The 10,439-nt window shown below is 41.4% G+C and overlaps 1 protein-coding gene across 2 annotated transcripts in view; it reads left to right on the top strand.

The window, feature by feature from the left end:
- Nucleotides 1-7,481, top strand: part of fa2h (fatty acid 2-hydroxylase) — a 37,702-nt gene extending 30,221 nt beyond the window's left edge. For both annotated transcript variants that reach the window (XM_020604252.1, XM_020604251.1), the window contains exons 4-8: nucleotides 1,604-1,746; nucleotides 4,088-4,188; nucleotides 4,358-4,530; nucleotides 4,859-5,111; nucleotides 5,202-7,481. In XM_020604252.1, the coding sequence (XP_020459908.1) occupies nucleotides 1,604-1,746; nucleotides 4,088-4,188; nucleotides 4,358-4,530; nucleotides 4,859-5,111; nucleotides 5,202-5,269 (738 nt within the window). In that variant the 3' untranslated portion in view covers nucleotides 5,270-7,481. The remainder of the gene's footprint in view (nucleotides 1-1,603; nucleotides 1,747-4,087; nucleotides 4,189-4,357; nucleotides 4,531-4,858; nucleotides 5,112-5,201) is intronic.
- Nucleotides 7,482-10,439: the final 2,958 nt, after the last annotated feature.

The raw sequence follows: 10,439 nt of genomic DNA, 5'->3' as shown, positions 1-10,439 counted from the left end.
AACAGTCCGTGCTGGGGGTGGGTGGGGTCCTTGAGAATGGAGGCAGCTTTCCTACGCACCCTGCAGTGGTAAATGCTCTGCAGAGAGGGCAGTGGAGTCCTGGTGATCTTCTCCGCAGTCTTTACCACTCTCTGCAGGCGCTTGCGGTCCATAGCAGTAGTGCTGCCATACCAGACAGTGATGCAGCTGGTCAAGATGCTCTCAATGATGCAGCTGTAGAAGTTGCAAAGGGTCCGAGACATGCCAAACCTCCTCAGCCTCCTCAGGAAGTACAGCCGCCGTTGGGCCTTCTTGACCAGCTGTGTGGTGTTGTGTGTCCAAGTGAGGTCCACACTGATGTTGACGCCCAGGTATTTGCACTCTCCACTTTGAGCCCCCAGATGAACAGCGGTCGATGAGATCTCCTCTCCTCCCTCATGTCCATTATCATCTCCTTTGTCTTGTCCGTGTTGAGGCTGAGATTATTGTCCTTGCACCATGACACCAGACCAGCCACCTACCGGCCATCTGCTGTGATGTTTATTGTAACCTCTTCAACAATAGTTGTGGTTTTACTATACTTGTCTCCCTCTTCCTTTCCTAAGTTTTTATTATTTTTCACCCCTTTGACACCTGTTATCCCACATTCCTACAGTATATATCGCACATCAAAGGAAATTAATAAAATAAATAAATATCCATAGTGGATCTTGCCAGACATGGTAATTACTCATCTTCTGTTTTTTTTTTACCAGTTCTAAAGAAGAAGTTCTGAAGATCAGCTTTCCCAGTCACTTTCTTAGCCCCAAACATTCCTGTGGGTATGAGGAGACTGACCACAGATCAGTGTGAAAACACAGTGTACTACATTGTTTTCCTCGCACATAACAAACACGTGAGAAAGACAAAGGCAAATCTTTGGACTCATGTCTTTAGTTATTGCCGGCAATAGTTTTAGTTAGAGTGAATAAACTTGCACACAGGGGCACAAACAAGCAAACAGTCACTTCCTGGTCTGACTAGTCTCTGTGCATTTCATTGGTTTGCAACTCTCTGCTGCCCCCTGCTGGAGACATACATGGATGGATAGATGGGTAATTCTTTATTGTCATTCTAACATGTACAACAAATTTTTAGAGTGACCTCCAGTCGGTACAGCAATAAAAGAAAAACACAACATATGAAATAAGACCATATAAAAAATGTAACCACTAGAAAAACGAAATAAACAACAGATCTCTCACCCCCTCACACACAGGCATGTTATATTTTAGCAGCACTGAGTGTGGTAACTGCTGTTGGGTCAAAACTATTCTTGACTCTAGTGGTCTTTGATTTGATTGCTCTGCACTGTCTACCTGATGGCAGCAGTTCAAAGAGTGAATGTCCTGGGTGTGAAGTGTCCTTAATGATGTTCTGGGCTTTTTTGAGGCAGCGGGAATGGTGTAGTTCTTCCAGAGTGAGGAGAGGGCAGCCGACGATCTCCTGGGCCGTATTAATAGCCCTCTGGAGCGTTTTCCTCTGAGCATTGTGATTCTCCCCTCCTGTGTATGATCTCTAGCACTGTGATAGTTTCTTGTACAGGATACCTTTGAACCTTTTCTTATCATTTGTGTCTCTGCAGGATTTGGTGGACTGGAGGAAGCCCCTGGCGTGGCAAGTGGGCCACCTCAGAGAGAAATATGATGCATGGGTTCACCAGCCAGTTGACAGACCAATCAGACTCTTTGGAAACCCCTTCCTGGAGGCTGGCACCAAGACCTCCTGGTAAGATGGGAGGTTCTTTTTAGTGTTCTTCTTGTATGACAAAATTAAAAAAAATCTGACTGTTTAAAAGAAAAACTTAGAAAATAAATATCTATTGTACATATCTATCAGTAAATTAGCTCTGACTGTTCATACTGTAGATACTGTGCACTCTTCACTACTGTTATTGCACTTCTGGTTAGATGCTAAACTGCATTTCATTGCCTTGTACTTGTACATAGTTAATGACAATAAAGTTGAATCTAATTTAATCTAAATATGATTCTCATTTGCAAACTTGAATAGAAAAAAGGCATTTTTCAATTAAAACTGTGACAAGTTTTCAGATTTGAAGTACTTCTGTGTAATATTAAAGTTTTTGCCTCCTTACTGAGTTCTTATGTATGTTTGTCACACTGTAATGTTTCATCAAACAAATTTAAATATTAGTCAAAGATAACACAAGTAAACACATCATGCAGTTTTTAAATGAAGGTTTTTATTATTAAGGGAAAACAAAATCCAAAACTATATAGCCCTGTGTGAACAAGTGTTTGCCCCCCTGTCAAAACACTGGTTTATCGCACCTGAGTTCAATTTCTCTAGCCACACCCAGGCCTGATTACTGCCACACCTGTTCGCAATCAAGAAATCACTTAAATAGGACCTGCCTGACAAAGTGAAGTAGACCAAAAGATCCTCAAAAGCTAGACATCATGCCGAGATCCAAAGAAATTCAAAAACAAATGAGAAAGAGAATAATGGAGCTCTATCAGTCCGGAAAAGGTTATAAAGCCATTTCTAAAGCTTTGGGACTGCAGCGAACCACAGTGAGAGCCATTATCCACAAATGGCGAAAACATGGAACAGTGGAGAACCTTCCCAGGAGTGGCCGGCCGACCAAAATTACCCCAAGAGCGCAGCGACAACTCATCCAAGAGGTCACAAAAGACCCCACAACAACATCCAAAGAACTGCAGGCCTCACTTGCCTCAGTTAAGGTGAGTGTTCATGACTCCACCATAAGAAAGAGACTGGGCAAAAATGGTTTGCATGGCAGAGTTTCAAGACGAAAACCACTGCTGAGCCAAAAGAACATAAAGGCTCGTCTCAGTTTTGCCAGAAAACATCTTGATGATCCCCAAGACTTTTGGGATAATACTCTGTGGACCGACGAGACAAAAGTTGAACTTTTTGGAAGGTGTGTGTCCCATTATGTGTGGCGTAAAAGTAACACTGCATTTCAGAAAAAGAACATCATACCAACAGTAAAATATGGTGGTGGTAGTGTGATGGTCTGGGGCTGTTTTGCTGCTTCAGGCCCTGGAAGACATGCTGTGATAAGTGGAACCATGAATTCTGCTGTGTACCAAAATATCCTGAAGGAGAATGTCCGGCCATCCGTTTGTGACCTCAAGCTGAAGCGAACTTGGGTTCTGCAGCAGGACAATGATCCAAAGCACACCAGCAAGTCCACTTCTGAATGGCTGAAGAAAAACAACATGAAGACTTTGGAGTGGCCTAGTCAAAGTCCTGACCTGAATCCAATTGAGATGGTGTGGCATGACCTTAAAAAGGCAGTTCATGCCCGAAAACCTTCCAATGTGGCTGACTTACAACAATTTTTCAAAGATGAGTGGGCCAAAATTCCTCCACAGCGCTGTGGAAGACTCATGGCAAGTTATCGAAAACGCTTGATTGCAGTTGTTGCTGCTAAGGGTGGCCCAACCAGTTATTAGGTTTAGGGGGCAAACACTTGTTCACACAGGGCTATATAGTTTTGGATTTTGTTTTCCCTTAATAATAAAAACCTTCATTTAAAAACTGCATGATGTGTTTACTTGTGTTATCTTTGACTAATATTTAAATTTGTTTGATGATCTGAAACATTACAGTGTGACAAACATGCAAAAAGATAAGAAATCAGTAAGGGGGCAAACACTTTTTCACACCACTGTATATAAGTTCAAAAATATTGTTAAAAAGTTACCTGTGAGCTTTGTTGTAACCTAACAAGTTGTGACATTCAGCAGTACTCACTAAATGCAAGCATTGCAGCATGACACTTTGTGACTATGGTATTGTATCTGTTGATCAAATGAGGTGTAGTCAGTTGGCAAATCTTAAACCTGTGTTAATGCAGAAAACAGCTCTGACCTCCTTTCCACTTCCACCCTAGGTTAATGCACTGTACTTATTTGCACTGAGAGCAGTTCAGTGCTCCACTTCCACCCTAGGTTAATGCACTGAGAGCAGTTCAGTGGTCTGCAGCTGCTTCACAGAAGCTGAGAGAGTTGATAGTCATCCATTTTTCCTCCCATATTTTTGCAGTTGTAAGGGTTGGTCTGTTCTCTTGCTATAGGTACTGGGTACCAGTGGTGTGGCTTCCTCTTGTGTTTTATCTCACCTGGTATTGCTGCACCACCCTGGCAAAGGGCACCACCAAGCTAGTCCTCACTTCAGGTAACACCCACACACATACTGTACATGCCTGCCTACATCATGCACACGCAAGTACCAGACACCCTTGGACGCTTTTCCTTTTGGCATACACTACAGCATGTTTGTATTAGTTTTCACTATTTCATCTCCATTCACTGTGTTTGTGTGTTATCTGTGCATGTGTTCCCAGACATCTCCATCTCGATCCCTATTTACGTTTTCCCACCGCTATTTTTGATGGGCTGGTTCTTGTGGTCGTTCCTAGAGTACTGCATCCATCGCTTTGTCTTTCACATGAAACCACCAGCTCATAACTACTACCTAATCATGCTGCACTTCCTCCTGCATGGACAGCACCACAAGGTACTAACACACTGCCGCTGTGCAGTGCTGCATGTTTCAGGATCATGAAACTGGCTTAATCATAAATCTCATTTGTTTTATTATGGTCTGCTTTCATGGCACTAAACAGAGGTAATCATTAATGAAGAATGTTATACTGCAGTTAAAAACTCTCTTCCTATTCCACAGTTTCAACTAGATTCCACAGTTTCAACTAGATACAGTCTTGTTAACTTGTGTTAATGCATTGAGCTTTCTTTAAAAAATTTTTTTTTTTTTTTTTGCTTTCTACCTTTGGCTTCTAGAGTTTTAAGTCTCAGTGCGTGATACAAATGTCTTTCCTCCACAGTCTCCGTTTGATGGCTCTCGTCTGGTGTTTCCCCCGGGCGTGAGCTCCTTAGTGGTGGGAAGTTTGTATATCATCCTCCGCAACATACTCCCAGAAATTTTTGCGTTATCTTTGTTTGTTGGAGGACTGTGCGGCTATGTCGTGTACGATATGATACACTACTACCTTCACTATGGCTCGCCAAAGAGAGGCTCGTATATGTACACCCTGAAGGCCTACCATGTCAAACACCACTTCGAGCACCAGAAAGCAGGTGACCACTGGAAAACTGCATATTTGCTGGACATGTAGGGCTTAAGTTTTATTGTGATATATTTGATGTAATTTTTATTATTCTCTCCAGGTTTTGGCATCACCACAAAGTTCTGGGACCGCCCCTTCAACACACTTATCCCTGATGAGAAATTTTAACACAGAGAAGGCTCTCCTCTAGGGTCACAGGACTTATCATCCTCCCTCCTTAGCCGACCAGCCAACGTGATATAACCACCCTGACACCCTTAGTTCAGTTTCTGCAGCCATAGTTTCCAAAGCCCTGAAGGGAAAGTTCCTTCTGAGGGCTCCTCTATCCATACCTACTGTACAGTGCACTATAACACATCAACCTGCTTTTTGATCCCAGCATCCAGTCCACACTATTTCCTCACTGCAACTTGTTTTTTTCTTTTGTAGTCCTGCTGCATTCTCACTGCACTTAACTCACCATTCAAGTCATTGCCAAATCACCAGTCACAACATTATAATATTCACCTGCGTGGTAGGTCATGGAGTGAAAGTGAGGGACAGACACACAGAAGCATGACCACACACATAATGCAAACATGAACATAGTCTTTTAATTGTTGTGGTTTTGTTTCCTTTGAAGGATTAGCTGAAGAATACTGTAGATCTTGTGCAAAAGTAAAACTAAGAAGCAAATGAACAAACTAAATTTGCCACCATGATAGCAGACAGCATGGAAACGCACATAGGCATGCACTGCTCTGGCTTCCCTCACAGTGGGAGAGAGGGAAAAACAAGTGGCAGATGGTAGATGAATGTGGAAAACAGTGACAAAAGGGGATGAGAGAGTGACAGAAAATGTGACAGCTACTGTATGTAATGACTGTGAGTACCAAACTGTACCGCCTCACCAGGTGAACTAACTCAGGAAAAATATATCTCTAGCCCTCCTTTGCACTGTCAGCTGCTTGAATTGCACTGCAGGTTTGTAACATCTTACAGAAGTTCCCTCCACCATGTGTGGTCTCTGTCATTTTTTTTTAAGCAGCTGGGAACAGAAAACATTTGGTTTCAGGTATTTGAACATGCTGAGGTTAACTTTACACTTTAGATTGAACCTATTGGCGAGTTCTAAATGTTGGAAACTGTGGAGATATATTTTTGCAAATCTGTTGTAATATGTACACCATTTTCTTTTATCTTTGTCATTAATGATACAACAAAGATGTAGAAAGATATTTTGTCAGATGCTTTGTACAGAAGAGGAGATTCTCCAGTTGCACCAGCTTTGTTGATAGAGGGAGCAGATGTTTTAGATGTAGATGTTATGTGTGGACACATCAAAATGCGAGCACGGATGGATGGTCAAGTGTTGTGTTAACAGAGGGACAGAGCTGAAGGGATGAGGCCAGCCAATCAGACTTCCTGCTGTGGGGATTTTGGGGTCAAAGGTCACACGGTCAGCTACGTGACAAGAGCTCTGGCTTACAAATCTATCTTTCCACACAAGTCCCCAAACCATTTCAAGTGTTAGGACCCACTACTGGGTCTCACTCAATCCATTTGAAGTCACTGGCACATTTGACCCTGCAGATCCCCTCAGGATGACGATTGATGAACCATCTGACTGGACAGCAGGAGGTCTGGACGATGACTGGTGGATCCTTCAAACTTCTCCTCTAAACACCTAACAGGAACTAAAGCAGAACAAAGTTAATTTCTGTAAATAATAGAGAAAAGTGAATATCTTATATGCATAAAATCATTTTATATTGCTTTTCTAGTTTGGAAAAAGGCTCATTTATTCTTACACATGTAAAATTACATCTCTTTCAGACTATTTTAACCACTCCTGATGAAAGTTTTTGATAAAAAAAAAAAGAAAAATCAGTAATACAGTCAGGTGATTGATACAGTCAGGTCATGTCAATTAATCTTTCTAATATAATCAGGTCTCACAGGAGCCTGGCAGGGTTGAGCTGATAGTGATTTGACACCAAAATGTGTCATGTTTTCTAAAGCCTAGCTATCAGTTAAAGCGACACCATAGAGTTTATAGTGAATTAGCAGGACAGCATGAGAAAAAACTGACTTTGTGTACCATAAAGACATTTGGTAAAGATGTTTGCAAGAACCAAAAACTATATTTTTGATGTCAGCAATGATGGAAGCAATGGTGATGATAATGATGATGAGTTTAATAATACACAATAATTAGGACAGTTGCTTTGCCAGCTGGAAAATTCTACCTTTTAAAGCTAATTACATATATTTCTGTGAAAAAGATGCCAACAGCTTGCAAGCTTGACAAGTGAATTTTTCCTTGTTCAAAATGATGCTTCATAAAATACTATCTCCTACTGTGACTTTTGATTTTAGACTTTTAAATTTCTATGCAAATGCAAACATCTTCATAAATAAATGTCTCTATATATCTGATGCAGGTCTCTCCTGTGTTTTTATTAAATCACTATTTATTAGATCTTTGTATAATACAAATATTTTTCTTAATCTCCACCAATTCCACACCGATAATAGTGTAATGACAGTACTACTCAGTCAACTGGAAACTTCAGATCTTTGAACAGAAAGGCTGCTTTACAAACTGGCCATGGAGTTTGAAAAATGTGGCCAGGCAGGGGATGTGTAATGCGAGATGCTATCAAGTTGCATTGTGGGCAGAGTTGGACCAAGTACTTTTCGGACTTGACCAACATGGAAGTGCAAGTGGTCTGGACTGGTCCCTGTCACCTAACCCTGCAGGAAGTCTCATGAATAGTGATAGGTAGTTAGGAACAAAGGTCTGTACGTTTGTCTATCTAATGTAAATCAACACCTCCTGTGAACTAAATTAACATCCCAATCCCCTACAAATGTAGTATTTGTTGCTAAACTACAGAATTAAATTATATGTCTCATAAAATATTCTATTTCTACTTCCACTCCATTCTGAGGGTAAATCTATTACTTATGAGTATGACTTTACCTGCAGAGATGCAAGCTGTCAGGACTGAGCAAGTCATCAGCTTGTGACATGACAGCTATACTTTACATACCGCAGGAGGGTCAAACTCAAATACACGGTGGGCCAAAATTAAAAACTGGGACAAAGTTGCGGGCCAGACTGTATATTTATTGAAATATTGAATAAAATTGAGCATGTTTTCCCTTCTCTCCAGATATATAATGGAAACAAACAAGTTGCTTAAACATTGAATTTGGAACAAGCAAAGCTTAATCTTCTAAACACATGAGAAATCAAATGTCAAATAAAAAAAACATCAGTGGCATTCGTTTTTTATTGTTTTGTGAACATTTTCTGCTGTGAAACCAGACTTCTTTTCATCTCCTCTACCTTCTGGAGCTTCTACTTCATGTCCAGGTCCTTGTACTAGTCTTGGTGTTTCGTTTCATAGTGTCTTATGTTAAATTCTGTCATTACAGACATGGCTCCGCACACAAAACAAACAGGTCTGTCCTTTACATTAATGAACAGATAATCCTCCTCCCACCTTGAAAGCTCCTGTTTTCCATCTTTCGTTTGGTCATTATTTTGGGAGGGGTGGATTAAATTTGCCCGAGGTGACTGGTAGCATGAGGTTGCTAATGAATGTCAACAGAAGGTACTTGTGGGTTTTGATTTACGCACCAACGCACTAGCAAAGCATTCTGGGATTTGCAGTATTAGCGGTGCATGCGATATATACTGGCGGGCCAGCTCTAATAAACATTTGAAATTATCTCGCGGGCCAAATATACTTATACCGTGGGCCAGATTTGGCCCGTGGGCCTGAGTTTGACATATATGACATACAGTATATGTTTTTGTTTAATCTCAATTCAAACCTAACTAGAAGCATGCAGTATCTGTAGATGTTCCTTGGAGTTTTTCCTGAAGAAAGCATAGTGCTGAAGTCTTTCCAGTTCTTGTACCACACTAACTCTGAGAGACGAGGCAGTCCAAGTAACTTCAAAACAGTGCTGATTTATTCAATGAACACAGGTAAAAATTAACATTACACACTCAGGTATCTTGCACCCTCAACATGCACGTAGGCAACTGGAAGATGAAAGACCCCGAACCCACCAGGCCTATACATTATATCTGTTTTGGGCTAACCCCATACTACACAGGGACGTCAAACCGTGACGTCTCTGTTGCCAGGAAGATGAAAGCCCCCGAACCCACCAGGCCTATACATTATATCTGTTTTGGGCTACCCCCATACTACACAGGGACGTCAAACCGTGACGTCTCTGTTGCCAGCTTTGCAGCTGGCCATAGCAGTAGTCAAAACATGAAGTAAATCAATGTGTGTGTGTGTGTGTTGATTAAGTGGTGTGTAGCTAAAAACATTCTCACAGGACATTCAGTGACATGTCATGACATTAGGCATAAGAAGATATTATGATTATGATTAAACACGTCATGCGGTAGCCTACAGGGGTCATTGTGAGGTCAAGAAGTAAACTTCCCTCCTTTTAATCAAATAGTCAGCTATCTAATTTATACAGAGCAAACCTTTTTGATGAAGAAGATGGCGAAAAGAAAAAAGATTAGTACTGTACATTTCAGCACGAATGGACAGAGGAATTCGCCTTTGTGGAGAGGGCAGGTTCTGCGGTGTGTCTAATATGCAATGATAAAATTTCATCGATGAAACGGTCAAATATAAAGCGGCACTTCGACACACGCCATGCTACATTTGTATTGAAATATCCAGCAGGGGACAGCAGGAAGAAGGCATGTTACTGTGCAGAGTGCAAGATAGTCAGCAGTAACTCCGTGTATGGACCTGACAAGGTGACTGGAATTCGGCTAGCTTTGCTGGTTCTTTAGCAATAGTGAGGAATGGAAAGCCATTCACAGATGGCTTTCGAATCGAAACGAATAAAAGATACGCCTCTGTCAGCAAGTACTGTTCACAATCGTACCATCATGATGGCAAATCAAGTGGAGGAAACACAAGTGAAGGACATAAATGCAGCGCCATACTTTTCCCTCGCTTTGGATGAATCAACAGACATAAGCCATTTATCCCAGTTCAGTGTGATTGCAAAGTATGCTGCCGGTGACACACTGCGTGAGGAAAGTCTTGCTGTTTTGCCAATAAAAGGTCAACAAGAGGGGAGGATTTATTCAAGGCCTTCATTGAGTTCACTAAAGAAAAACATCTACCGATGGATAAACTAATTTCGGTGTGTACTGATGGTGCTCCGTGTATGGTGGGGAAAAACAGAGGATTTGTAGGGCTTCTTCATGAACATGAAAATAGACCCATCCTAAGTTTTCATTGCATTCTACATCAGGAGGCACTTTGTGCTCAAATGTGTGGCGAGCAGCTTGGTGAGGTGATGT

This window comes from Monopterus albus, unplaced genomic scaffold, assembly GCF_001952655.1.
Source record: "Monopterus albus unplaced genomic scaffold, M_albus_1.0 scaffold65.1, whole genome shotgun sequence".
Lineage (NCBI taxonomy): Eukaryota > Metazoa > Chordata > Actinopteri > Synbranchiformes > Synbranchidae > Monopterus > Monopterus albus.
The sequence above is the reverse complement of the archived record's forward strand: the minus strand, read 5'-3'. Positions and strand labels throughout refer to the sequence as shown.